The sequence below is a fragment of the Capsella rubella genome, unplaced genomic scaffold (assembly GCF_000375325.1).
Source record: "Capsella rubella cultivar Monte Gargano unplaced genomic scaffold, Caprub1_0 scaffold_3, whole genome shotgun sequence".
NCBI classification, from domain to species: Eukaryota; Viridiplantae; Streptophyta; class Magnoliopsida; order Brassicales; family Brassicaceae; genus Capsella; species Capsella rubella.
In genome coordinates this window covers 5,024,912-5,049,957 of record NW_006238921.1, presented here as the reverse complement: position 1 = coordinate 5,049,957, position 25,046 = coordinate 5,024,912, and the positions used below count along the sequence as shown (strand labels likewise).

At 38.0% G+C, this 25,046-nt stretch overlaps 9 protein-coding genes and 1 pseudogene across 11 annotated transcripts; all 10 read right to left on the bottom strand.

Moving 5' to 3' along the window:
• Positions 1 to 1,814: 1,814 nt before the first annotated feature.
• On the bottom strand, positions 1,815 to 4,753 carry LOC17892955 (F-box/FBD/LRR-repeat protein At3g14710). Its single transcript, XM_023786951.1, has 4 exons — positions 4,673 to 4,753; positions 2,659 to 3,586; positions 2,432 to 2,572; positions 1,815 to 2,336 (listed from the first exon to the last, which is right to left on the bottom strand). Exons 2-4 carry the CDS (start codon positions 3,571 to 3,573, stop codon positions 2,058 to 2,060), a joined length of 1,335 nt encoding a protein of 444 aa, XP_023642719.1. The 5' UTR covers positions 3,574 to 3,586; positions 4,673 to 4,753; the 3' UTR covers positions 1,815 to 2,057.
• Positions 3,645 to 4,765, bottom strand: LOC111831727 (SART-1 family protein DOT2). Of its 3 annotated transcripts, none has more exons than XM_023786952.1 (2): positions 4,673 to 4,765; positions 3,645 to 4,520 (listed from the first exon to the last, which is right to left on the bottom strand). In XM_023786952.1, exon 2 carries the CDS (start codon positions 4,517 to 4,519, stop codon positions 3,875 to 3,877), a length of 645 nt encoding a protein of 214 aa, XP_023642720.1. In that variant the 5' UTR covers position 4,520; positions 4,673 to 4,765; the 3' UTR covers positions 3,645 to 3,874. The 3 variants fall into 3 exon arrangements, with proteins under 3 accessions (XP_023642720.1, XP_023642721.1, XP_023642722.1); XM_023786953.1 differs by having other exon boundaries at positions 3,645 to 4,572; positions 4,673 to 4,761; XM_023786954.1 differs by having other exon boundaries at positions 3,645 to 4,566; positions 4,673 to 4,717.
• Positions 4,766 to 5,014: 249 nt separating this feature from the next.
• On the bottom strand, positions 5,015 to 7,070 carry LOC17890870 (cytochrome P450 72A15). The gene is made up of 5 exons (XM_006299251.2): positions 6,799 to 7,070; positions 6,439 to 6,656; positions 6,105 to 6,352; positions 5,648 to 6,017; positions 5,015 to 5,547 (listed from the first exon to the last, which is right to left on the bottom strand). The coding sequence occupies exons 1-5, from the start codon at positions 7,064 to 7,066 to the stop codon at positions 5,131 to 5,133; spliced, it is 1,521 nt and encodes a 506-aa protein (XP_006299313.1). The 5' UTR covers positions 7,067 to 7,070; the 3' UTR covers positions 5,015 to 5,130.
• A 2,539-nt stretch (positions 7,071 to 9,609) lies between these two features.
• Positions 9,610 to 11,846, bottom strand: LOC17892666 (cytochrome P450 72A15). Its single transcript, XM_006299488.2, has 5 exons — positions 11,517 to 11,846; positions 11,202 to 11,419; positions 10,875 to 11,122; positions 10,388 to 10,757; positions 9,610 to 10,287 (listed from the first exon to the last, which is right to left on the bottom strand). The coding sequence occupies exons 1-5, from the start codon at positions 11,791 to 11,793 to the stop codon at positions 9,862 to 9,864; spliced, it is 1,539 nt and encodes a 512-aa protein (XP_006299550.1). The 5' UTR covers positions 11,794 to 11,846; the 3' UTR covers positions 9,610 to 9,861.
• Positions 11,847 to 13,155: 1,309 nt separating this feature from the next.
• On the bottom strand, positions 13,156 to 15,667 carry LOC17893798 (cytochrome P450 72A13). The gene is made up of 5 exons (XM_006297352.2): positions 15,013 to 15,667; positions 14,699 to 14,916; positions 14,358 to 14,605; positions 13,873 to 14,242; positions 13,156 to 13,779 (listed from the first exon to the last, which is right to left on the bottom strand). The coding sequence occupies exons 1-5, from the start codon at positions 15,347 to 15,349 to the stop codon at positions 13,354 to 13,356; spliced, it is 1,599 nt and encodes a 532-aa protein (XP_006297414.1). The 5' UTR covers positions 15,350 to 15,667; the 3' UTR covers positions 13,156 to 13,353.
• A 262-nt stretch (positions 15,668 to 15,929) lies between these two features.
• LOC17893136 lies at positions 15,930 to 16,495 on the bottom strand (annotated as a pseudogene).
• A 57-nt stretch (positions 16,496 to 16,552) lies between these two features.
• LOC17893812 (cytochrome P450 72A13) lies at positions 16,553 to 18,608 on the bottom strand. The gene is made up of 5 exons (XM_006299306.2): positions 18,185 to 18,608; positions 17,859 to 18,076; positions 17,540 to 17,787; positions 17,088 to 17,451; positions 16,553 to 17,001 (listed from the first exon to the last, which is right to left on the bottom strand). Exons 1-5 carry the CDS (start codon positions 18,576 to 18,578, stop codon positions 16,573 to 16,575), a joined length of 1,653 nt encoding a protein of 550 aa, XP_006299368.2. The 5' UTR covers positions 18,579 to 18,608; the 3' UTR covers positions 16,553 to 16,572.
• A 155-nt stretch (positions 18,609 to 18,763) lies between these two features.
• On the bottom strand, positions 18,764 to 21,270 carry LOC111831571 (cytochrome P450 72A13-like). The gene is made up of 5 exons (XM_023786244.1): positions 20,705 to 21,270; positions 20,345 to 20,562; positions 20,021 to 20,268; positions 19,577 to 19,949; positions 18,764 to 19,460 (listed from the first exon to the last, which is right to left on the bottom strand). Exons 1-5 carry the CDS (start codon positions 20,976 to 20,978, stop codon positions 19,035 to 19,037), a joined length of 1,539 nt encoding a protein of 512 aa, XP_023642012.1. The 5' UTR covers positions 20,979 to 21,270; the 3' UTR covers positions 18,764 to 19,034.
• A 240-nt stretch (positions 21,271 to 21,510) lies between these two features.
• Positions 21,511 to 22,933, bottom strand: LOC17891732 (60S ribosomal protein L18a-3). The gene is made up of 4 exons (XM_006298603.2): positions 22,778 to 22,933; positions 22,276 to 22,391; positions 22,112 to 22,175; positions 21,511 to 22,026 (listed from the first exon to the last, which is right to left on the bottom strand). The coding sequence occupies exons 1-4, from the start codon at positions 22,790 to 22,792 to the stop codon at positions 21,685 to 21,687; spliced, it is 537 nt and encodes a 178-aa protein (XP_006298665.1). The 5' UTR covers positions 22,793 to 22,933; the 3' UTR covers positions 21,511 to 21,684.
• A 166-nt stretch (positions 22,934 to 23,099) lies between these two features.
• On the bottom strand, positions 23,100 to 24,362 carry LOC17891540 (60S ribosomal protein L18a-like protein). Its single transcript, XM_023786583.1, has 4 exons — positions 24,170 to 24,362; positions 23,721 to 23,799; positions 23,486 to 23,597; positions 23,100 to 23,388 (listed from the first exon to the last, which is right to left on the bottom strand). The coding sequence occupies exons 1-4, from the start codon at positions 24,333 to 24,335 to the stop codon at positions 23,326 to 23,328; spliced, it is 420 nt and encodes a 139-aa protein (XP_023642351.1). The 5' UTR covers positions 24,336 to 24,362; the 3' UTR covers positions 23,100 to 23,325.
• Positions 24,363 to 25,046: the final 684 nt, after the last annotated feature.

Below are 25,046 nucleotides of genomic sequence, written 5' to 3'. Positions count from 1 at the left end.
GATAATGACTTGTGCAAGCGACCTTTGCTGTTGTTGCTGCCGCTACGACGTTAAGATCAAATACAATAAAAAGATGGGGTTGCAATTCTCAATTTGGTATAATATGGCTTTGATGAAGAAAAAGAAAAAGTCACAAAAACTACATTATAATAGTTTATTTGATTATAAAATATAAAATCGAAGAGGCTATGTTATTTATATATCAAGATTGGACTCAAAATGTTGTAAGCATGCCCATTCAAAGCTTAACTAATAATCTATATGGTTTTAAATTATATGTTTTGTTGACTTAATTATGTTAAAACATATGGTTTATTCTAAGTTTAATATTATAGGACTTCAGTATAAATGCAATTGTACAATATTAGATTAGAAAGAAAAAAACATATGGGTGAGATGTAAAGTCGGTCCATTAGCCAAAAAAGCAAGAAAAAGACATATAATGCATATTATATCATGTACGATCTCAAATCTTAAGCCACACAACAAAATGTAGCATATCTTATACTATATTATAAAATGAAGGGGGCAAGGTGTCAACCAAGTGATCATATACTGTATATATATTTATAACATTTTAAAACAAAAGTTGATCTTTCATTTTCCATCACGCTTTCTTCGTTCCGATGACACCTTTTTTAATGATAAAAATCTAACTACAAGTTCATCATATATATATAGTTTTATAAAGCTACAATATACATCAATCTATATATTATAGTGGAAACGTGATACTCGGGTATCTCTTTGATGGGAGACTATACCAGAAAAAAAATGGCTCTGATTTAGTCTATAAATTGGTTTATCAAATGTTCCCACACATTTGGGAGTTTGCTTAAAATAAGATGCCACCGTTGAAGTCTCAACATGTGCTCATCATTCCCTAATAAGTTTTCAGTTTTAGTCTTTTTTTGCCATTAAATATATCAATCCGGTTCCGTGGCCTTGATCCAAAAACTAGTTTTCAATGATTGAAGAAGAACTAGTTTATACTTTATAGTTTTAGTATTAATCATTTGTCGCAATTAGCTAAAAAAAACCATTCATCAGTTAACTACAAAGCTAACAACAAATTAAACCAACGTATTAGAACAGAAGCTGTTAATTAGAATGAGAGCATCAATCAATTACTCGTTTTTGGTTTGTTACCATTCACTAATGGTTACGGTTCAAGTTCAAAACAGCACAGATGACACAAATCGACCACATGAAAACATAACTTTTGTTAGATTTGGCTTTACTCCAAAGTGGTGTAAATTATAAGAACCCGAAATATCTCCGCCAAGCAGATTTTTTCTTGTTTTCTTGTGTTGTTTGGTGGCCTTGTAAAATCAACGAACCTAATTTATTGTTCAATATTTAAAACACACATCACCATCACAATTATTATTATGCTAATAAGTTAGTGTCACCTATTAAACATCTACTATATTTTTTAAAAAAGTATCTTTTACATATAACTCCAAAACAACTTTTTCAATCTTTTTAGACCAGAAAATCAGAGGACCATAACTCAATAACAAACAATTATATGAGATTTTGTCTCGAATATTTATATTGCTATACAAAGGCTCCGAATGGTAACCATACCGCACTACAAAACCGCACCGCAACAGTGCTGTAACAGTGTCAAAATATCTACATATACATATATATCTATATATTTTCGCTACTATTTGAACCGCACCGCACTTCTCCCGCAGTGAAAACCGCAGTTACCATTCGGACCCAAAATATAATGCAATATTATTTTATTAGTCGAGTTGATGATAAAAGAAGACAATACTGGATGCTGCATCATACACATAATGATATAATGCAAAGAAGTGGTCCACTGAGAGTGTCAGAAGAAGTTGCATGTGGTTAAGGGCACATCAACAACACTTGTTTCTGTCTTTAAACTTGTCCAAAAGGCATATTCTTTTCTTCGAGCCAGAGAGAATCCACCACATAGAATCTAATTTCAAAATTTCAGCGAGAATCTAAAGAAATATGATAAATTTGCCGTAACCCACAAGGAATTAGGAATTGCAAAAGGGTCAAGTTATTATGGGGGGTCATTCGAAGAAGACAGAGGCATGAGGTGAGGCTTTAGGATAAGACAAGATATTTGCTTTAGCTTCTTCTGTGATTGGATTGGGCGAGGATAGGATGACTGATCCAAGAATCTCAGCGTTGTCCATCACCCACCTCATTACTGATATCTGCAGCCTATTTGGCTTAAAAAACCTGATTTGCAGGACTTTGAGCATTGTTCTAACGCAATCCGGGGATTCCTCTGCACGTAGTTCCTTCAAGAACTTTGTAGTAGGTGTTGAACGAGGAGATGCCAGGTCCTGTTGGTTTCACCAGAGAGGAAAGTTCAGAAGAAGAGTAAAGATATTGGTGTCACAACATTCGATATATCATTAGACATATATATATGACTTACACGGATGCTGAGCATTTCGAGTATTGGTGCGGCTTCGAGGAACTGTGTTAGTTTACAATATTGTGTCATGTCGTATATCAAATGCAGGTAAACCAACTGTCTGAACTTGGGTACTTCGTTCACATAAAAATCCTTGCTAATCTAAGAGGAAGAGATAAAGAGTTGTGAGTGTTTTGAGCCGTGAAATACTTTAGAAAGTTAAAGAAGAAGGTGTAATGTAACTAAACCTCGAGACCCAAACTCTTTACGCATGTGAAGCTACGCAGAAACTTCTTGGACCACTGACTGCTGAGTGCAAGATAAGCATCAGATAAAGACGGTGGAAAAGACAGAAGAAACTTTCGGGAATCGTCCCCGGAGAATGTGATCTTCTCAAGCTTTGAAGATAACACGCTGATCTTACACACTTGAGAAGCATTTGGTACGTGTGCAGAGGTACACTTGAACATCTCAAAGACTCTGAGCAATGGAGAATCTAGGATCACAGTATTGGTTCTAAAGCAGCGGCAATAAGAGGCTTCAAAAGTTTCCAAGACAGGAAAGTTCAGAACGAGGTTCCTTGAGACGGAAGACATGTTGAAGATTCTAGCATCCTCGAGACTAAAAAACTTAAGATTCGGGAGCAGAGCTGGAGCCGAAATGTCAAGAATGCTCTTTGTACGAAGTCTTAACTCCACAAGAGAAGCAAAACTAGGAAAGAGTGGTGAAAAATTTACGCTGTCAAGTTCTTGGCAAGTGACAACAAGGCTCTGAAGTTTGCGCTTTAGAACCTCTGAAAGCCATGAGATGAGAAGATCCTCATCGTAAGAGTTAACAGAAGATAGATAGAAGCTGTTGATACGCGGACTTCCAATGTTGCCAAGCACACGGTCAACAAAGTCAGTAAATCGAGAATCCTTGGGATCCCTATGCGTTTTATCATCAAACTGTAACTCTGTGATGCTTGTCCACATGTTCATCCATGTCTTTGACAACACAGAGGTACTAACAGCTTCAACAGTTGGAAGATGGCTCAAAATTCTGCTAACAATACTCTCATGCAAGCTGCTGAATCTGTCTTCCAAGTTCTGATCACTGCATAGGCGAGCCTTCTTGGAAGATGGAGCCGTCACTAAACACGCTTGTTTTGTCTCGGGATGCATTGAAGTTGTTTCCCTGACATAGCCAAAACAAAAAGAGATCCATACAGGAATGCAAAGAGCGTTAGATCATATACTGAAAAGAAATTGTAATATAGGTGAAGAGGCCATGTATTACTGATGTAAAAACATACAAGAAACCTTGAAAAATATTAAGCAGAATACCAAATCAATGAAGTTTGTTATTAAAATGCCATTGAGATCATAGTAAAAGCCTATTTCAAAGAGAAGTTTATGACTAGAGAACAATATAAGGACTCTTCAATACGGCATGAACTTGTCTCATTCTCTCCACAGCTCTCTCTTAAGTTACCATCTGTTTTGACTTATCTTCCAGCTTCTTCTTCCGTTTCTCTTGCTTCCTCTTCCCAGGCTGCTTCCCATGGAATCCATGACACAGTGCTCTATACGCTTCTTTCTGATTCAATGTCCTTCCCCACTTGTCAACCCTCTGAATCTGTATATCCTTGAATCCATCTCTGAATCTGTCACCTTCATGCTTGTCCTTAACACCAACAACAAGCTTGCTTTCACCTCTGAAAGTTCCTTGCTCTCTAAGTCGGTTTAACGCGCCAGATAATCCAGTTCCGACATCAACCTCACGCATCATCCCATCTCTAACAACAGAATGATGATCATCAATTGCCTTATCAATCTCTTCATCTTTGAAAGAAACCCTTTGAAACACATCTTTTCGACTCTCTGAGCCAAACCTATCTTTCTGCACTCTTGAAGAACCAAGATTATGGATTTCAGCTTTGCAACAAACCCTTTTAACCATACTTAGTCTCTCTGATGATTCAGAGCTCTGTTTCTTCTCCTCTCTTAAAGAACCAAGACCCTGAGCAGCTTCAAATCTCGAAGCATCTTTATCTAAAGAGATATTTATAACCAATTTCGTATTCTTCTTCATAAAATCCTTCTTCATAGCAATTTTGAACTGAGACATCCTTGTATATCAAAACCCTCGATGATGAGTCAGAAGCGGCTAATTCTCTATACCTTGTTGTGACGTATATATAAAAGAGATCTAGCTAGGTTTATATAAAATTGACCTAATTAGAATCCTAAAACCAAGAAGAGGAGAAAATAACCAGAATACCTTAATTGATGGTGTACTGATGAGAGAAGACGGACGATCACAAAGAACCCAGTTTCTAGATTCCACAATTCAATCACATGAACTCAGCGAATTTGGAAACAGCAACGATTTAATCCCTAGCTAGGTTATGAAAATTGTTAAAGGATTGACCAAAGAACCCTTTTAAGTGACAAAAGGCAGTTTCGTTGGCTGACTTGAAGATTTTTCTTGCTCACCGCACGAGCAAAAAACTATTTTTTTTTTTGTCTTTTATTTTATTTTTTATTTTTGTTAACACATTTAAAATCATATTTACTTCTTGATCAAGTAGCTGTAAATTAAATTTTCTGTAAATGCATGGAATGGTCGATAGATTTTTTAACAAATTATTATCATCAAGTCGTGATCATGAATTGTTTCTACGTATAACAAGTTTATCATTCGAAAACATTACAGATTCGCATCAAGGTTTATGGTATTTAGAGCGTGTGCAAGATAAGATGAGCGCCAAACTGTGGGTGAATGGTGATGACTGTGTAAGGTGCGTGAACATAACAAGGAGAAAGCTCGAAGGAGAATCTCTTCAGAATCAAAGCCATTGCCATCTTTGCCTCCATCATAGCAAACTTCTGGCCGATGCAGATCCTTGGTCCCCATCCAAAGGGAAAGAAGCTCTTTCTTGCTTTTGAGAGACCGTCTTTGAATCTCTCCGGCTTAAACTCTGCTGCATCGTTTCCCCACAGCTCAGTGTCTCGTTGGACTAGTAGAAGAGGCAGATTGATCTGAACACCACTTGGTAGTGTCAGATCCCCTAGCTTCGTCTCTTTGTGGATGGCTCGGTTCAGCTGGATTACTGGAGGATATAGCCTAAGGACCTCATTAAATATCATTGCCATCTGTTAGAATAATTCAGAAAAAAATCATCAAACACATAAAAACATATAGGAAATGTCACAACTCCAACTCCAAGGTTCTTGATTTGGTTTCATGACTTACAACTTTGAGCTGGTTAAGCCCTTCCGCATCAGGTTCTTTATCGCCAAATACTTGCTTCACTTCTTCTCGTACACGAACCTGCCAGTCATGGTGTTGGCTTAACAGAACCATGGTCCAAACCAAAAGTACTGAAGTTGTCTCTTGCCCGGCTATATAAAACAGCTTACACTCCTCCATCACATCTTCAATGCTCATTCCATCTCCTTGAGCTTGACCTGCATTTGATTCAAGAAGGATACTCAACAAATCATCATTTGGTGCTTCCCCAACTTCTCTCTCCCTTTCCCGTTTACTAATAATCCATCTCAAGGTAGCTTGGATCTCTCTGTCTATTGCTCTAATCCTTCTGTTACTCTTCGTTGGGAGATACCTATGCAAAAATAGAAAAGAAGGGTGAATACATAACATGTCTCCTAGTATGTTAACGGTATAAGACTAGAGGAAATGGGGGTTTTACTGCCATCCAGGGATGTAAGTTGTTTGAACAGATAGTATAATGAGTTGTGCTAGTTCCGCTTGAAGCTGAAATATCCTCTTCCCTTGTTTATAACTGCTACCAAAAGCAGTACGAGAGATCCCATCCGCAGAAAGACTAACTAGCCATGGCCAAACATCAACCTCACACGAAGACCCTTTATCAGAGACTAACTTCTCCCATTCGTTCACAACCTCGATACAGCTCTGGTGGAAGGCAGGTACCATATTCTATACACAAAAAATGGATTCTCAGCACAAAAATAGTAACTACATATTGAAGTATCTATATAACATGATTTGAACGATGGAGAAACCTTTATCTTCTCACAGTGGAAAGCGGGGTTAATGATTCTCCGGTGTTTAGCCCATTTATCTCCATCAGAGAAAACCAGTCCAGTAGCTATCAGTCTAGCCAGTGGGAGTGCATGCGGCTTCTGAAAATCATAAACTCTGTTGAAAACTTGTTTGATCTGCTCTGGATTCATTATTGTAATGATTGGTATAGGACCAAGCCATGTGAAGAAAGTCCTTCCTGTTCCTCCACTCACACACACCAAAACATCAAATCGGTTCTACAAATTTTTCTTTTTTCTTTTTGAAGTCTCATGTTCTGCTACCTAGTTGTGGAAGTAAAATGAATATCAAAAGCTGTGATAATTAATTAGGGAACATACCGTGAGTTTGGAGCATGTTTAAGGTTACAGGCATGACACGTGGGATGATATCATCTGTTAGATTGATGGGTTTGGATCTTGCCTTCAATAAAACTCTGAAATTCCTCAAATCTCCGACAAGAGGCGTGTAAGGAGTTCCAGGTAGACCCTGTCCTCTCAAGAAACACTCCAACATCTTAGGTTTTAGCCAAACCCACATTACAGTTTTCCATGTCCACCACAGGACAAAAACAATAGTTATTGAATAGTATAAAACAGACATCTCCATTATGTCAGAGGCAGAGATCATTTGCCAGCATTCGTTGGTATTTAAATAACGAGAATTGAAGGTGGGAAGGTCTTCAATGCTTTATTAGATTTGAGTTTACGTCAATGAATTTGTTTTTTTTTTTTTTTTTGGTAACTGTTAATTTAGGCCTTTACTCCGAACCAGATTCTTGTCCCACAGGCCAAAATACCAAACGCTTTGTCTCTACTGATTGTTTGAGTTTCCAAGTGTCTTGTCTTGGTCTTTGGTAATGTTATATTGACATACTAGATTTTACCCCGTGTTACACCACGGGGCTAGTATTGTATGTGTATCTGTTATATAAAAGTTTAACCGCTATAGGTTATATATACGTAATATGTTGTATGATAGTACATGCAAATGTGTGTCTATCTTTGCATGGTTTTTTGAAAATAGTATATGAAATTAATAGAAAATGGTTTAATTATAGTTTGCAGTTACAGTGGCTAATAATATTTGTAGATTAATGAAATGGTGTGTAAGAAATTATTTGAATTTACACTTTTCTAATGGGGTTAGTAGAAGTGTGTACCTGTAGGCTGTAGCCCGATATTTTTGGTTAGCAAACTTAATGGCCCGATGCATAATGTGTCTTTGGTTTACTATATCTAACAGCAAAACGTACATACACAAAATTAACATTTCAACGTTTACATGATCTAAATCGTTGCCGATCTAAAACAACTGGGTCATCAAATTTTTCTTTCTTGTTGAACAAAACATTTTGTCCGAAATATAGAAGATTTACCTCGTGGTACACCACGAGTGTATTTTTTATAATTTAATCATTAAAATGAATTAATTTTTCTAGTAATTTGATGTTTTAGTTAATATAAATGTTACGATGTTATATATACGTTGTTGTATTTACGAATTTACCTCATGGTAAAAGTTTTATATTTAATATAGATGTTGTTGTGTATATGTTTTGGTGTATATTTAATCATTTATAGTTTCGTTATTTAATATATGTCGTGGAGAAAACTATAAGTATGCATTTTTTTAAATTAAACTCATATTTGCTAAAATAACTATATGAATAGAATACAAATGTATTTATAGAGTCCAACTGTAAGTTTTCTAGAGCTGCCAAAAAATATTTTTGATTCATCATTTATATTGCTTAAACATATAAGTTTATTTGGAGAATTTTTGAGGAATGCCCCTTTTATTGTACCCCGTTTTAAAAATACCACTCTTTCTATCTATTTTCAAAAATACTCTTTTTCAAATATGTATATTACATAAATACCTTTTAAAAACTATTTAAAAACCTTATAAAATTTTTGTAAACCTTTTAAAAACCTTATAAAAACTTACAAATGCCGTTTAGAACCTTTTAAAACCTTATAATTATTTGGATTTAGTCTTTCAGTAGTAATGATGATAACTTACAAATGCCGTTTAGAACCTTTTAAAACCTTATAATTATTTGGATTTAGTCTTACAGTAGTAATGATGATCTTGATGTACCTTATCAATTATATAAAAGTTTATAATTTTTTCATATTTGAAATGGAAGTATTTTTGAAAATAGATAGATTTTAATTCAAGGTTGTCATCTTGTATCAAATTCTAATATTTTTAATACATTTTCAAATAGGAAGTATGACTAATTTGAGATATATATAAGATTATTGTGAATGAATCAAACTTTATAATAAATTATAATACTTTAATTATTCTTACTTTAAATATTGGTGGTGTTAATAAAATAATAAAATGATGATTTAACCATAACTCTATGTTATTTTATATTTATACTAATAACCCGTTTTACCATATTACCACGTTATATGATAGGTTAAATTTTCTATATGTTTAAATATTTATACTATCCTAAATTTTTAATTAAATTTAAATTTATCAGTTAAAATATTTAAAAACATAAAATTTTATTATATCATCTGAACTTAAAATATCTTGTTTATAACAATATGTGACATAACTTCATAATTTAATTTATATATATACTTTGATTTTGTAAGAATAGTAACGAATTATAAGAACACCAAAAATAAAATAATTTATAAACAATGGACAACATAATTAACAATGTAAATTCATGAGAAAGTACTTGGAACTAAAGATATCTTATATTACTATTTTTGCCTTCTATGCCTTGTTGTGGACTTAAATACAAAAAATTGTACAAAATTATATATAATTTACGCTATTCTAAGTTACATCTCTGATACACACTCTTGACTCTGAAGCAAGACAACTTATCTAACACACACACATTCCTTCACTCACACCTTTAATACATATAAACACTTATATAACTATAAAGTCATATACACAATATACGACCAAACTCAAATAACGAGAATTGAAGGTGGGAAGGTCTTCAATGCTTTATTAGATTTGAGTTTACGTCAATGAATTTGTTTTTTTTTTTTTTTTTTTGGTGACTGTTAATTTAGGCCTTTACTCCGAACCAGATTCTTGTCCCACAGGCCAAAATGCCAAACGCTTTGTCTCTACTGATTGTTTGAGTTTCCAAGTGTCTTGTCTTGGTCTTTGGTAATGTTATATTGTCATATGTGCGAAGCACTTATCCAAAATTACAATTGTCTAGTAGGTATTTTTGTCAAGTCGGTTTGTGGTTTGAAAAATGTGGTCTAGTAGGCAGTTTTGTCAGTGATTTGTTCACGTGAGAATCACTGCTCCAAGGGTTTTAAAAAGATTTGTTGAGTTTTACATTGTGATCTAACTCGTTTCATCTGTGTATAACAAGTTTACTCGACAAAGACACAAGGGGTTGTAGGATTTTAGAGCTTGTGCAAGATAAGAGGAGCACCGAACTGTGGGTGAACTGTGATGATTGTGTAAGGCGCGTGAAGATATGAAGGAGAAATCTCAAAGGAGAACTTTTGTAGAATCAAAGCCATTGCCATCTTTGCCTCAAGCAGTGCAAAGTTCTGGCCGATGCATATCCTCGGTCCCCACCCAAAAGGAAAGAAGGAGACTTGGCTCTTTGTTGCCTTTGAGAGACCGTCTTTGAATCTCTCAGGCTTGAACTCTGCTGCGTCGTTACCCCACAGCTCGGTGTCATGTTGGATTAACAGAATGGGTAGACTGATATGAACACCGCCTGGTAGTGTTAGGTCACCTAGCTTCATCTCTTTGTGAATGGCTCGGGTCAGCTGGGTTACTGGAGGATATAGCCTGAGGACCTCGTATAATATCATATTCATCTGCAAGGGATGATCATAACATATTAATATTCATCAAACGTCATTACAATACAACAAAAGTCACCTAAAAGGTCGTCTTTGGGTCAGTTTGTTTACTAACAACTTTGAGTTGATTAAGGCCTTCTGTATCAGGTTCTTTATCGCCAAAGACTTGCTTCACTTCTTCTCGTGCACGAGCCTGCCAGTCTTGGTGTTGGCTTAACAGAACCATTGTCCAAACCAGAAGTACTGATGTAGTCTCTTGCCCAGCGAAGTAGAACAACTTGCACTCCTCCATCAGATCCTCGGTACTCATTCCATTTCCTTTTGTTTGTCCCAAATTTGATTCTATAAGTATACCCAGCAAATCGTCGCTTGGTGCTTCCCCAGCTTCTCTCGCCCTTAACCTTTTGTTAACGATCCCTCTCAGTATAACTTGGATTTCTCTCGCTTTTGCTTTCATCCCTCTGTTACCTTTTGTAGGGAGATAACTAAACACAAAAAATTTGGCACAACGTTCATGTCTTTAACAGCACTATAATTAAAGATCAAGAGTCAAGCTCTGGAGTCCTTATATTAAATCAGATAAGTGTATCTTTTTTCATTACCTGTATCCAGGGATGAAAGCTTTCCGAAAAGCTTGAATGATGAGCTGTGCTAGTTCTGCTTGGAGCTCAAATATCCTCTGTCCTTCTTTGTAGCTGCTGCCAAAAGCAGTACGAGAGATCACATCTGCAGTCATACTGACAAGCCCAGGCCAAACGTCGACCTCACATGACGACCCTTTTTCCGACACTAACTTGTCCCATTGCCCAAAAACCTCGCTACAGCTCTGGTAGAATGCAGGTACCATATTCTAAACACAGAAGCACACAGTTTTAGTTAGAGCCAAATGAGAATGCATAAAGCAATCTAACTTGATTTTGGGGGTAAACCTTGATCTTCTCAATATGAAAAGCCGGGTTGATGATTCTTCGGTGTTTCGCCCATTTATCACCATCATAATTAGCGAGTCCTTTAGCTATTAATGTTCCCAAAGGGAACGTATGTGGCTTTTGGAAATCATAAACTTTGTTGAACACTTCCTTGATTTGCTCAGGTTCCATTATAGTGATGGTTGGTATAGGTCCAAACCATGTATAGAAAGTCCTTCCTGTTCCAACCACATAAAGGATACAAAAGTTGAAATCTTTTCTATATCAGATAGTACTCTACAACTTTACTAAACAGAGAAGAAACAAGAAGCATACCGTGAGTCTTGAGCATTTGCAAGGGATAAGGCACGAGACGTGGTGTGATATCATCCGTTAGTTTGATGGGTTTTGATCTTGCCTCCGCCAACATGCTGAAATTCCTCTTCAAATCGCCGCCGAAAGGCGAGTAAGGAGTTCCGGCAAGACCTTGTCTTCTCAAATAACTCTCAAGCATCTTCGGTTTAAACCAAACCCATTTCAAAGTTCTCCATACCAACCATGACATGAGAACTACAGCTAGTGATAGTGTTACCGACGCAACTGATATCTCCATTTTTCTTCCAGAGAATAGAGAGAGAAAGAGAGGTAGAGAATTTGCTAAAATTGTTGAGATATAAAGGTTGAGAATTGTGGAGAAGATATGTATGTGGTGATGACATCACCCCTGACGTTGTATTTTGTGTGTTCAGACAATTATCTTGTAGTGCCTAATTGATATTTTGATGTACTTGTGCTCACACTAGCATGCCACGAAGGCGCAAGAAGCAATTTTGACTTGTGTGAAAAGCACAAAAAGAGAGAACTGGAGGAGATAATGTTATATATTGGTTATAAGTAATAAGTAATAACTTGAATGGCGGGCAAAGGGACGAACGTCTTCAACTTTGTGACGTTTCTTTGTCATTACCAATACCATCTACTGGAGAGAATAGAGAGAGAGGTTAGATAAGTTGCTAAAAATTCCTGGAATATAAAGGTTACATATTCCTCGGACAATTATTATGTGGTGACTATTTATTTGATCATTTACTTTACTTGGAGGTTCACACGCTTCACAATCACATGCCATAAAGCAGTAAGAAACAAAGTTGGACTTGATGTTAAAAGCAACAAGATGAAGAACTATTTTGGTAATGAGTCATGACATGAGTGGTGGCCAAGTCATGAACGTCTTCAGGTTTGTGACGTTTCTTCGTCAATCAGTACCTTCCACGTGTTTTACTCTTTTTTTCTTTACCATACGACGTTGAAACATTTTGTTGTACTATTCTATCACAATAACATTGAAAGATGGTTACTGAAAGCTATATTCAAGGAGGAAGTTGGCTACTTTTATTTCAGTAAGGGCCAAATTTGCTGCATTGCCTACAAAGCCAGGTAAAGACATGTTTTTTTTCTCTTGTTAGTGATGTTTAATACATGTGTCAAGCCAATACTGAATTACTGAATTACACGGCAACACTAGAAAAAAATGCCGAAAATTACACATCGGCTGAGAACGATGCCGTTTCACAAAACGAAAAAGCAAAACATACAAGACATTCTGTACAAAATAAAAAGAAACGGCGCCGTTTTGTACAAAATAAAAAGGAACGGCGTCATCTCCTGTTCTAATCATTGCGCCGTCGTGTAGAACCGTTTAGCTATTCACTGTCGAATTCGCGATTTGTTATACGAAATTAAGGTATTGAGGCTGGGGGGTTTAGAGAGTCGATCCTTGGGGGTTTTTCATATGTTACTCTGTTTCAAATGTCAAGAGATTGTAATATTTGGTAAAGCATTGTTGTGGCGAAATCACGACGTAATCGACCTGTTTTGATTGGTGTTACATGTTTGGCAACAGCTGCTCCCGCATAAAAGCGTGGCCTCTGCTAATCAGAGATTATAAGAGAGGAGTCGTTTGATGAAGAAGAGATGCTCAAAAGGTTTTATTTGATTATCTCTTGTCTAAAAATCTGGTGAACAACTGAGATTGTTTCGTGAGAATCGGGTCTGAGTTTTGGCTTCAGTACATAAAAGAAAGATTCTTGAGTTTTGTATAATGTGTAATCGCATCATCCGTGTAGGGGAAGTTTATTTGAGAGCAACACAAGGGAAGGTGTCATAGGATTAGCTAGAGCTTGTGCAAGATAAGAGGAGCACCGAACTGTGGGTGAATGGTGATGACTGAGTCAGGCGCATGAACATAGGAAGGAGAAAGCTCAAAGGAGAATTTCCGTAGAATCAAAGCCATCGCCATCTTTGCCTCAAGCAGTGCAAAGTTCTGGCCGATGCATACCCTCGGTCCCCACGCAAAAGAAAAGAAGGAGACTTGGCCTTTTGTTGCCTTTGACACTCCATCTTTGAATCTATCTGGCTTGAATTCCCCTGCATCGCTTCCCCACAGCTCCGTGTCGTGTTGGACTAGCAGAATGGGTAGAGTGATCTGAACACCGCTTGGGATTGTCAGCTCGCCTAGCTTCATCTCTTTTTGAATGGCTCGGGTCAGCTGGATTACTGGAGGATATAGCCTGAGGACCTCGTAAAGTATCATATTCATCTGCAAGGATCAAATCATTTAGCTTAAGTCATCAAATACACAGCAAAAGTACTCAACTCACCTGAAAGTTTTTGGGTCAGTTTGTTTACTTACAACTTTGAGCTGGTTCAGCCCTTCTGCATCAGGTTCTTTATCGCCAAAGACTTTCTTCACTTCGTCTCGTGCATGAGCCTGCCAGTCTTGGTGTTGGCTTAACAGAATCATTGTCCAAACCAGAAGTACTGATGTAGTCTCTTGCCCAGCGAAATAGAACAACTTGCACTCCTCCATCAGTTCATCGGTACTCATTCCATTGCCTTTCGTTTGCCCCAGATTCGATTCAAGAAGTATACCCAGCAAATCGTCGGTGGGTGCTTCGCCAGCTTCTCTCCCCCTTAACCTTTTGTTAATGATCCCTCTCAGTATAACTTTGATTTCTCTAGCTGCTGCGCTCATCCTTCTATTACCCTTTGTAGGGAGATAACTACATGGACAGGCAGACATAGAGAAATGACACAACATGGTTCAAAATCTCCTCTAGATAAGCAACGCTACTCAAGCTCTATAATAAAACCAGACAAGTTGTAGTTTCTCATTACCTGTATCCAGGGATGAAAGCTTTCCGAAAAGCTTGAATGATGAGCTGTGCTAGTTCTGCTTGGAGCTCAAATATCCTCTGTCCTTCTTTGTAGCTACTGCCAAAAGCAGTACGGGAGATCACATCTGCAGTCATACTCACAAGCCCAGGCCAAACGTCTACCTCACAGGAAGACCCTTTATCCGACACTAACTTGTCCCATTCGCCAACAATATCGCTGCAGCTCTGGTGGAACGCAGGTACCATATTCTATACATAGAAGCAGAAGGCACAAATTGGGTTAGAACCAACTGGACGTACATACATAAAGCAGCTGGACTACGGAAGATATAGCTTTTAAACCTTGATCTTCTCAAGGTTGAAAGCTGGGTTGATGATTCTTCGGTGTTTTGCCCATTTATCACCATCATAACTAACTAGTCCAGCCGCTAATAATCTGCCCAAAGGAAACGTATGCGCCTTCTGGAAGTCGTAAGCTTTGTTGAAAACTTCCTTGATTTGCTCAGGATCCATTATGGTGATGGTTGGTATGTGTCCAAGCCATGTAAAGAAAGTTCTCCCTGTTTCAGCCACATAGAGATACAAAAGTTGAAACATTTTCAACTACAGTTCCAAGCTAAACAGAGAGGAATCAAGAAGCCAACTAGAAAGCATACCGTGAGTCTTGAGCATTTGCAAGGGATAAGGCACGACACGAGTTGTAGTATCATCCGTTAGTTTGAAGGGTTTGGATTTTGCCTCAGCCAACATGGCGAAATGCCGCTTTAAATCACCGACAAGAGGCGTGTAAGGAGTTCCGGCAAGACCTTGTCTTCTCAGGTAACCTTCAATCATCTTTGGTTTAAACCAAACCCACTGTAAAGTTCTCCATACCCACAGTGACACAACAACTACAACTACTGAAACTGTTACCGATACAACTGATATTTCCATTTTCTCTACTAGAGAAAGAGAGAGAGAGGTAGAGTAACTGCGACTATTTTCAGGATACATAAAAGTTTTGAGAATTTCGGAGAAGATGCAGATGTAGATGTCGTGGTGACATCATCCCTGATGTCTTAAATACAATTATTGTATAGTGACTTGACGGACTTATTGAGAGCCTCACATTCACAGATGAGGAAGAGGGAAGAAGCAAACTAATTTGGACTTCTTGTGAAAATCAACAAAAGAGGAAGAGATATACCAAACATTCGTCCATGCGTTTACTGTTCATGCTTTGAAATATCTAGTTTTGTCTCGTTCTAAGAGAAAAGAAATATCTTGTTTTGTCAAAGACATAAAGTAAAAACAAGAACCATCACTGGACAAATATTTGGGGTTTTAATATGTAAGACACATTCTGAATCCAATTAATAAAATTTTTGATTTTGATTTTTTGGTATTATGATCTTGGATTTTGCTTCCATTCTTTAATTAACAACAACATGATTTTATGGAATTACAGATTTGATATGTTTTTTTTCCACAAATTTTTAATGTATATGAAAATTTATCTGGCGGTTTATAGAGATGAATGTGTATTTATAATACTCGAGAAAGATGCATTAGTTGTTATTAGGGAAGCATTCTCAACTCAAAACATGGTTTACATGATTATGATCTTGAATTGATTCGTCTTTGAAAACTTGTTTCCTCTATGTATAACAAGTTACATTTGAAAACATGACATGGAGGTATAGAGTATCATAGCTTGTGCAGGATAAGATGAGCCCCACACTGTGGATGTATGGTGAAGACTCTATAAGGAGAATGCACATAAGAAGGTGAAAGCTCGAAGGAGAATCTCCGAATTAAGAATCAAAGCCAGAGCCATCTTTGCCTCCAACAGCAAAAATTCTGACCGATGCAAATCCTTGGTCCCCATCCAAAAGGCAAGAAGCAGGCCTGGTTCTTTGTTGCCTTTGAGATCCCTTCTTTGAATTTCTCCGGCTTGAACTCTGCTGCATCATCGCCCCAAAGCTTAGTGTCGCGGTGGATTAGGAGAACATGCATATCGACTTGAACACCCCCTGGTAATGTCACATCACCTAGCTTTATATCTTTGTGGATAACTCGTTTTATCTGGATTACTGGAGGATATAGCCTAAGGACCTCATAAATAATCATTTTCATCTGTAGGATTACATATGCTACTATATCTTAGAATCTTGATTTAAGGGTAAAACAAAAACAGAGAATTTTAGAAATCTTGTGTACTATAATGTGAATCGATCTCAGAGCATGTGGAAGATCAACGGAGCACCAAACTGAGGGTGAAGTGTGAGAACCATGTGAGGGGCGTGAGTGTACGAAGGTGACAGTTCGAAGGAGAATCTCTGCATAATCAAGACAAGAGCCATCTTAGCTTCCATCAGAGCAAAGTTCTGGCCAGGACAGAATCTTGGTCCCCATCCAAACGGAAGATACGAGACTTGGTTCTTCGTGGCCTTTGAGATCCCTTCAGAGAACCTTTCGGGCTTAAACTCATGAGCATCTTCTCCCCAGAGCTCGGGATCACGATGAATCATAAGAACAGGAATCACTACTTGTGCACCACCTGGAAGTGTCATGTCCTCACCAAGCTTTGTTTCTTTCTCTATTGTTCGACCAAGTAGTTTCCCTGGTGGGTATAGCCTCAACACCTCGTTAACGATCATGCTCATCTGTCAAGAAACAAAAGTTCCGAGAAAACGTTAGTCTGAGTTTTTGGCCTAAAAATCCTATGGTTATAGCTTATTAATGCATTTACTATTTTGAGTCGAGAGAGTGTATCAAAGTTAGGTTTGTTGGTCTTCCCAATGACTTCTAAGATCTCTTCTCTAGCTTGATCTTGCCATTGCTTGTGATGGCTCAGCATAATCATGGTCCAGACGAGCAGCACCGCGGTGGTTTCGTGGCCCGCGAAGTGAAACAGCCTGCACTCTTCGATCACATCTTCAATACTCATACCGTGATCTCCCGAATTAGATTCCAAAAGTATCCCCAACAGATCATTCTTTGGAGCCTCCCCAGATACCATAGCTCTCTGTCTTTTCATGATGATCTCTTTCAGTCTAGACCTAACTTCCCTATCTATCTGCCACATCCTCATGTTGTTCTTTGTTGGTAGGAACCTAAACAATGAGAAGAACGAGATGATCTTTCCAGATTTCTATATTGCAAATTGAATGAAAGAAACACCGAAATGTCATCTTAATCTACCTCAATCCAGGGATAAAAGCCAGCTCAAGAGCTTTTAAAAGTCGCCGGCCTTGTTCTTCTTGAAGCTCAAAGATTCTGTTACCTTCCTCGTAGCTACTACCAAACGCAGTACGCGAAATGACATCTGATGTTACATCACAAAGGTATGGCCAAATATCAATCTCATTCGATGAGCCCTGCTCGCTCACCAATCTCTCCCATTTACTTGTCATCTCACTGCAGCTCTCGTAGAAGGCAGGTGTCATAACCTGCAAAGCAAACAAAAGGCAAAATCAACATATGATTTATCAAAAGGCAAGAGAATTGATGTAAGAAAGACCTTGAGCTTCTCTAGATGAAAAGAAGGGTTTATTATCTTCCTATGCTTAGACCATTTCTCTCCGTCACACAGTGCGACGCCAGTAGCAAAAAGCTCAACGACTGGGTGCTTTGGTGGCTTTGGGAAATCGTAAACTCTGTTTAGAACTTCTTTGATGTGTTCTAGTTTCGTCACAATCACACTCGCTTTAGGTCCCATCCACATGTAAGTTGTCTTCCCTAAACAAAAACCGACCATAGAAACAGAGTATATCAACATTAACCAACCCATAAACTGAAAAAACAGAGGATCTCTGTTTTTGCGCTGAAATCAAAACTGTTTCTTACCATGATCCTTAACGGTCTGTAATATCAGAGGAATGATACGTGGCATGTAATCGTCGGTAAGACTGATGGGTCTAGACTTTGCTTGCTCCACCATACTGGCTTCCCTTCTAGCGTCTCCGACAAGAAAGGTGAAAGGGGTTCCAGAGAGACCCTGTCTCTTTAGACAAGCCTCTTGGTTCTTTGGTCTAAGCCAAGCCATATTCAGGCCTTTCCATATCCATACCGCAACCGCAGTTACCACCACAATCGCAGCCGCGACTGCTACCGCTGACATCTCTGTATCACTCATAGATGCACTTCTTTTCGAAATTTGTTCGATATTTATTCCTTTTTTTTTGTTCTGAATTGGAGTTACTAAATGAAATGTTTTGTATATATAGATATAGAGATTCATGTTCGTTTACGTATGTGTCAAGTCAATAAAGTGTCAGGCACAAGAAGATTCAATGAATGTTCTAGATTGTCTAATTCCATGTCCTAGAAACACGTTTTTATATGTTTTGCTCAAGTTTTCTGGTTTTCCTTGTCTATGGTTCCTATGAAATTAAAAACGATTGACTTATCCAAAAGACTAGAACGAATTGAAATTGCCTTCTTTGTATTAGAATTGGAATTGGGTTCTCACTTCTTGCACAAGTTGTGAATAATAAAGCAGCCACCATAGAAAACGACCTCATACTAGAAATTCATGACTAATAACTAATAACTAGTAACTTTTACCTTAGCTAATAACTATTTGTTTCAGACATAGAAATTCAAAGATTCGGAAGCTATGGCTATAAGCCTTTCTATGACATATATTTTTTACAGAACAGAGACTTTTGGTGACATCACTTTAGAAATTCAAATATCAGAGTTTGTGCAAGATGAGATGAGCTCCGAATTGAGGACGAGTGGTCATGACTGTCTGAGGCGCGTGAACATAAGAAGGAGAGAGTTCGAAGGAAAATCTCTGCAGAATCAAAGCCATTGCCATCTTTGCCTCCAACATAGCAAAATTCTGACCGATGCAAATCCTCGGTCCCCACCCAAAGGGAAAGAAGGAGACCTGGTTCTTTGTTGCCTTTGAGAGCCCGTCTCTGAACCGCTCGGGTTTAAAATCCGCTGCATCATCACCCCAAAACTCGATGTCGCGCTGGACAAGAATAGTTGGTAAATAAACCTGAACTCCAGCTGGAAGGGTAAGCTCGCCTAGCTTCATTTCTTTGTTGACAGCTCGTTTAAGTTGAGCCACCGGAGGGTATAGCCTCAAAACCTCATAGAAGATCATGGTCATCTGTTGAAAATCCATTAAAAGGAAAATCCAATTCAAATTTAAGTGACTTTGGTAAACTATATAAATGCAGTTTTACGATCAAAGAGGATGGTGAAAGTTGTGTGTTTTTTACTTACGACTTTAAGGTTGTTAAGGGACTCCATATCAGGTTTATTATTTTCACCGAGTACTTGCCTCACTTCCTCTCGTGCGCGATCTTGCCAGTCTTGGTGATGGCTTAATAAAACCATAGTCCAGACCAACAGTACTGAAGTTGTCTCTTGTCCTGCAAAATAAAACAACTTGCACTCTTTCATCACTTCCTCTACGGTCATTCCATTTCCTTGAGATTCCTTTGAACTTGATTCAAGCAGTATCCCCAACAAATCATCGTTTGCAGGTTCTCCAGCTTCTCTTGCTTTCTCCCGTTTGCTCACAATACCTCTCAGTATTACGTCTACTTCTCTATCTATTGCTTTCATCCTTCTATTGCTCTTTGTTGGGTAAAACCTAGACCAAACAACAAATTCTCAAAATCTTTGGTTTGTGACAGGAAAAAGACAACAGAGGTTGTGGATTACCTCGATCCAGGGATGTAAGATTTCTTAAAAGCTTGTGCGATGAGCTCAGCCAATTCCCCTTGTAGTTGGAATATTTTCTGCCCTTCTTTATAGCTGCTTCCAAAAGCAGTATGTGAGATCACATCCGCAGTCATATTCACAAGCCAAGGCCAAACATCAACTTCAAGAGGCAATTCTTTATCTGTAAATAGCTTCTCCCATTGGCAGACAACCTCGCTGCAACAATGGTAGAACGCAGGGACCATGTTCTGTAACCGAAAAAAAGTTCACTATAAGATCAAACATATTACAGTCTAACTTGTGCAGACAGCAGAGAACCAATACCTTAATCTTCTCGAGGTGAAAAGCCGGGTTGATGATCCTCCTGTGACTCGCCCATTTATCTCCCTTGTAACTCGCCAGCCCGCCTGCTAACAATCTGATCAGAGGGAATGTAGAAGCTTTCTCAAAGTCGTAAACTTTATTAAAGATTTCCTTAATCTGCTCAGGATTCGTTATCACAATCGTCGGAATTGGTCCAATCCATATGAAGAAAGTCTTTCCTGTTCCACCAACATAACTCAATCAAGCACCAACAATGAACCTAACAGATATCAACTCAAACTGAATTCTACACAATTCAGTTCCCAACTTAAGCACAATCAGCAAAGTGTCCTACGGATCTCTCAAGGGGAGACAGTATACCGTGAGAATTGAGCATCTTCAAGGTGAGAGGAAGGAGACGTGGGGTGATATCATCCGTTACCTTGATGGGTTTAGATCTAGCCTCCATCATCATATCAACGTTCCTCTTAATATCTCCGACGAAAGGCGTGTAAGGAGTTCCGCTAAGACCCTGTCTTCTCAGGCAACTCTCAAGCATCTTCGGTTTTATCCAGACCCACTGCACGATCCGCCATGTCCACAGTACCACTGCTGCTACAACCACCGCTGAAGCTGCTACTAATGAAAAAGACATCTCCAATCCTCACACTCACTCTGGAGTCCGCAAGTTTTCGTGGGTCTTTACAAAGATTGAGACTTTTGATCTATCATTTACAGTCCAAATCCTTTGCCGGATAGGGGCTTTGTCTGTATTTGTCGTTGTCGTGCCCATCTGCTCTTATCCACTGTCAATTTTTTAATCGATAAATCTTGAAAAGTGATCCACTGAGCTTGTCGAATAAAAATTGCTCTCTACTTTCCGCAAAGTTATCTCAGGTAGCAAAACTTTGAAAGTTGATGAGTATTGCCAAAGTCGATGAAGATTGCCAATTATAGAAGAGCAATCAACACTAGTTGCAGGTGTAGGGTAAGCGTGTAAGTGCCGCATGACAAAGCTCCCATTTGCATAGACCAGGCTGAGGATTGCTTATTTGCTTCTAAAAGTAGACTGATTTATGATCATTGGAGATTATGAATTTATGCACAGTTAACTCTCCAACCACCCTAACTAAGATATAAATTGGTAAAAACTGGAGTATTACATTAAAGCTGCAAAACTTTGAAAATTGGTGAAAACTGGAAACGAGTGAACTGAATATCGTATTATATCTAGAACAAAAAAGTTCAGAAGATGCAAATTTTAAGACTTCAAGTGAAGAACTACAAAATGGTGTTTTGTTCAGACTTACTGCTAGAGCCCTAATCTGTTGGTTGATAAAGATATGGATGTAAGATTGGTTTTACATGAAGAGGTTGGGCTTTGATGCCTTGTATGTAGTCTTGAGCTTCCTGCTTGGTGGTCTGACCTTTCTGAAAACAAGAGGGAACTTGATCTTGGAGTTGTGGAACTGTTTGGTGCTCTCTCTCTTGCACAGCTTTGCAGGGACTGTTGCAGTCTTTATGATCTGAATGCATGGGAACCTCACTCTATGACGAGAAGCCATCTCAGTGTACATCTGCTCCACTGCACCATTGAGTGTTGTGTCACGGTACTCCTTGTACATGTTATGGTACCCAGTTCGGCTCTGATAACGCAGCCAGATACCATAATTCTTGATCGTCGTCGGGTTCTTCTCGAAAATCTACAATAGTAGAAGAATAAGGTCATATAAAAGTACCCACCTTTCAGCATATCTCAGATATTCAGCTGGGAAATGCAATCCATACCTCATTGATGGCAAGCATCTGCCCGTTGCTTTTCTTCACCTTCTTCAGTTTCCTCATGAAGTACCTAGATACATCAAAAAAATATATTTAGATCAAGGAATAAACAAGAAAATACAGTATTTCCATCAAGAAACTGGTACCAAACAGAACATTGTATAACTAACCAAAACTTGGACTTGGCGCATACTTCATTTGTGCCCCATAGCTTCATCCTGTAGATCTTAGGGTGCTCATCTTTCTCTGTCGGAAGAGCTCTCCCAACCACTTGATACTGGTGAAACTGCAATGTACATTGATGCAATTAGCTATTAAACAAAAAGAGAGATTAGCTTTCGTAAAACAGCACCAAACAGTTTAAGAAAATCATTAAAAAAACACCAATATTGGGATTAAGGATAGCTAACGAAGCTAAAAATCTATCACACGGATCAACCCCCATCCAGAAACTAATGCAGTCTACTTCCTCGGGTCGGAAATCAAAACATCAGAACCAACGGATACCTATTAAAAAAGTTTCATACTTTCTAAACGCATCAGAACCTATTTATCCCTATGACTAATTATCTCGACCAAGAGCACAGCTGATGATTCTCCAATCAGTCATCAAACCACCAAATCCCAGAATCACTTGTAGCTCAGGTAACTCAATCGTGAGAATGAACTTACCCGGAAAGCACCCATTTCTAGAACGAGATCAATCTCCGACGAAATCAGCTAAAAGGAAACAGAGAGCAAGAGCTGAAACGGTGGCGCCGAAGAAAAAACTATAAAACAGGTTCTCTAGGACAAACCCTAGGCCATCTCTCTGGGCTTTTCCTTTTATACTCGGCCCTTCAACAATATATATTTTCATCTCACTGCCACAAAACGACTATTTGCAGCAATTAGTTTGAAATTACTAGAAGTCTAACATTGTATAAATTTGATATTTTGTTCTATCAGAATTGGAGTTTATTGATTTTGAATTCATATTGTCGATTTGAATCCATAACTTCTAAACAAATGATCATCTTTATATATATAGTTTTTTTTCCCGGGTAATTCACACATTAGTATTTTTTTTAAGAAGAACACTTTTAAAAGAGCAACATATACAATGACTATAGTCATTGAGCTCTTCAAAAGTAAAACACACATTTACAAACTTCTTCTGTACTAAATATCTTAACGGCCTAACCGGTAGACACTTGATTCAGAGTGCTGACATCTTCACTTCAGGACCACACTCTTGATCCTCTTACTGCTCCAATGACTATGATAATGGTCGCAACAACAGACTGCGACATGGGTTAAGTCAGAACTGATTTAGCATGACCAGGACAAGCAAAATGTTGAAAATGTTAGAGTGAGAGATATGATTAAAAGCTGACTTACTCCAACAGCGCAAGCTATATACCCTGGTCTCTCACGCACGTTTCTTGAGAACAATAGAAGGAAGAATCCGATGTACCAGGGGATCGCACCAAAGAAGAAACCAAGGATGAATCTTCACAAGAAACAAAAATAAAAGAAACATAAAACTTACAATATGTGGCCTGTGGTCACCTCAGAAACTGACAAGAATGTAGTGAGAAGATAGAACTTAGGTAAAATGATGAAGACCACTTACAATACCCAGCCAACGCCTATACCACAACAAGGAAGGCGATGGTGTTCTGCTGTAGTCATTCCTCCATTAACAGCATAACCTGCGACCAACAAGACTATTGATTAGCTGATGAAAAATAGAGATACCAAAAACGAGCTTTTAGACCTGCATAGAGATGAGCGTGGCAATAAATGATTTGACATGTTCTTCATCTCAAAGTACATTTCGAAACAGGAAGAGGGCGATAGAAAGATTCTCTTTTAATTACTATATCAGGTTAGAATACAATAAAACACTACGAAATATCCAAGAGTCAGATTCTAATCCATTGCGAAGAATCAAAACAAAACTCACAAAAAAAAAGAGCCATCAATAGAATAACAGATCAAGCGGAACAAAAAATGAAACTTTTATTATACCCACGGATAATGAGAGCTACCTTGATAATGAGAGACGAGGAAGAAACTCACCTTGAACGTAGGGCTGAGCCGGCTGAGGAAAACCGGTGGCCGGAGGCTGCTGCTGAGGCGGAGGTGGATAGTTAGAGACACCTTGAAACGGAGGAGGAGGATGAGGCTGTTGATGATCCGTCGCCACTGATCTGTTCTTATCGTTCTCCACGCCGCCGCTCGTCATCTCTCTCTCTCCACAGATCAAAAAAAAAAAAACAGATCTTTCCTCCTCTGATTTGGATCTGTGTGAAGAGGTGGTGAAGAACCAAAGATATCTTCGTTTTTTTAATTTCTTCTTAAACTTTAAAGTTTCGTATTTTAGGAAGGTGCATGTGCCACGTGGCTTTTTCTGTGGTTACGTTAAAAATTTTCCAACCAGAATTTCCTATTAAAGTTATGCGTAATCCCAGGGGAAAGACTGATTTCTTCTAATTATTTTTTAAATACAAAAGCACCGACGCAAACTATATTTTTTATAATGTTCAATTCATTGTATGATTAAAGTAGATATTATTATATTAACCATCGTTTAAACATATTTACGTGTTTTTGGAGCAGGTCAGAGTCTCACAAACACAGTAATGGATTTCTTAATTTAATTGACACTTTACCTTCCACTAGTAATAGATTCTTTATTAAGATAACTACATCCAACCACCGTTACCTTCATAAATACTATATTAGATACAGAGAGATACACAATTATAGGCAGGTGAAGAATAAATATATCCCACTTGGTTTACATAACAATTGTGGAAACAAACAAAATTATTTGTTGACCATTTTAGTGGAATATGGATTTCAGTAATATTAATGCAAATGGTAATAATAATGTGCATGCCTAATAAAATTAGGAAATGCTGAGATTATATGGAATCATATGAAATTGTAAGCC

Bases quoted from the DNA above. Each gene is read 5' to 3' on its own strand.
- LOC17892955 (XM_023786951.1), bottom strand. From the start codon at position 3,573: ATGCATCCCGAGACAAAACAAGCGTGTTTAGTGACGGCTCCATCTTCC. The intron at 2,573-2,658 runs GTTTAGTTACAT...TCTTCCTCTTAG, and splicing joins TAAAGAGTTTGGGTCTCGAG to ATTAGCAAGGATTTTTATGT. The intron at 2,337-2,431 runs GTAAGTCATATA...TGAAACCAACAG, and splicing joins TCGAAATGCTCAGCATCCGT to GACCTGGCATCTCCTCGTTC.
- LOC111831727 (XM_023786952.1), bottom strand. From the start codon at position 4,519: ATGTCTCAGTTCAAAATTGCTATGAAGAAGGATTTTATGAAGAAGAAT.
- LOC17890870 (XM_006299251.2), bottom strand. From the start codon at position 7,066: ATGGAGATGTCTGTTTTATACTATTCAATAACTATTGTTTTTGTCCTG. The intron at 6,353-6,438 runs GTTTCTCCATCG...TTTTGTGTATAG, and splicing joins TCCACTGTGAGAAGATAAAG to AATATGGTACCTGCCTTCCA. The intron at 6,018-6,104 runs GTAAAACCCCCA...ATTTTTGCATAG, and splicing joins ACTTACATCCCTGGATGGCA to GTATCTCCCAACGAAGAGTA.
- LOC17892666 (XM_006299488.2), bottom strand. From the start codon at position 11,793: ATGGAGATATCAGTTGCGTCGGTAACACTATCACTAGCTGTAGTTCTC. The intron at 11,420-11,516 runs GTATGCTTCTTG...TGGTTGGAACAG, and splicing joins GCAAATGCTCAAGACTCACG to GAAGGACTTTCTATACATGG. The intron at 10,758-10,874 runs GTAATGAAAAAA...TTTTGTGTTTAG, and splicing joins GCTTTCATCCCTGGATACAG to TTATCTCCCTACAAAAGGTA.
- LOC17893798 (XM_006297352.2), bottom strand. From the start codon at position 15,349: ATGTATCCTGAAAATAGTCGCAGTTACTCTACCTCTCTCTCTCTTTCT. The intron at 14,917-15,012 runs GTATGCTTTCTA...TGGCTGAAACAG, and splicing joins GCAAATGCTCAAGACTCACG to GGAGAACTTTCTTTACATGG. The intron at 14,606-14,698 runs GTTTAAAAGCTA...TTCTATGTATAG, and splicing joins TCAACCTTGAGAAGATCAAG to AATATGGTACCTGCGTTCCA.
- LOC17893812 (XM_006299306.2), bottom strand. From the start codon at position 18,578: ATGAATCTCTATATCTATATATACAAAACATTTCATTTAGTAACTCCA. The intron at 17,788-17,858 runs GTCTTTCTTACA...TTTGCTTTGCAG, and splicing joins TTCATCTAGAGAAGCTCAAG to GTTATGACACCTGCCTTCTA. The intron at 17,452-17,539 runs GTAGATTAAGAT...CTCATTGTTTAG, and splicing joins GCTTTTATCCCTGGATTGAG to GTTCCTACCAACAAAGAACA.
- LOC111831571 (XM_023786244.1), bottom strand. From the start codon at position 20,978: ATGTCTTTTTCATTAGTAGCAGCTTCAGCGGTGGTTGTAGCAGCAGTG. The intron at 20,563-20,704 runs GTATACTGTCTC...TTGGTGGAACAG, and splicing joins GAAGATGCTCAATTCTCACG to GAAAGACTTTCTTCATATGG. The intron at 20,269-20,344 runs GTATTGGTTCTC...TTTCGGTTACAG, and splicing joins TTCACCTCGAGAAGATTAAG to AACATGGTCCCTGCGTTCTA.
- LOC17891732 (XM_006298603.2), bottom strand. The intron at 22,176-22,275 runs GTTAGTTATACA...TGATGTATCTAG, and splicing joins TGCGCCAAGTCCAAGTTTTG to GTACTTCATGAGGAAACTGA. The intron at 22,027-22,111 runs GTATGGATTGCA...CTACTATTGTAG, and splicing joins AGATGCTTGCCATCAATGAG to ATTTTCGAGAAGAACCCGAC.
- LOC17891540 (XM_023786583.1), bottom strand. From the start codon at position 24,335: ATGACGAGCGGCGGCGTGGAGAACGATAAGAACAGATCAGTGGCGACG. The intron at 23,598-23,720 runs GTAAGTGGTCTT...TTTCTTGTGAAG, and splicing joins ATAGGCGTTGGCTGGGTATT to ATTCATCCTTGGTTTCTTCT. The intron at 23,389-23,485 runs GTAAGTCAGCTT...CCCATGTCGCAG, and splicing joins ATATAGCTTGCGCTGTTGGA to TCTGTTGTTGCGACCATTAT.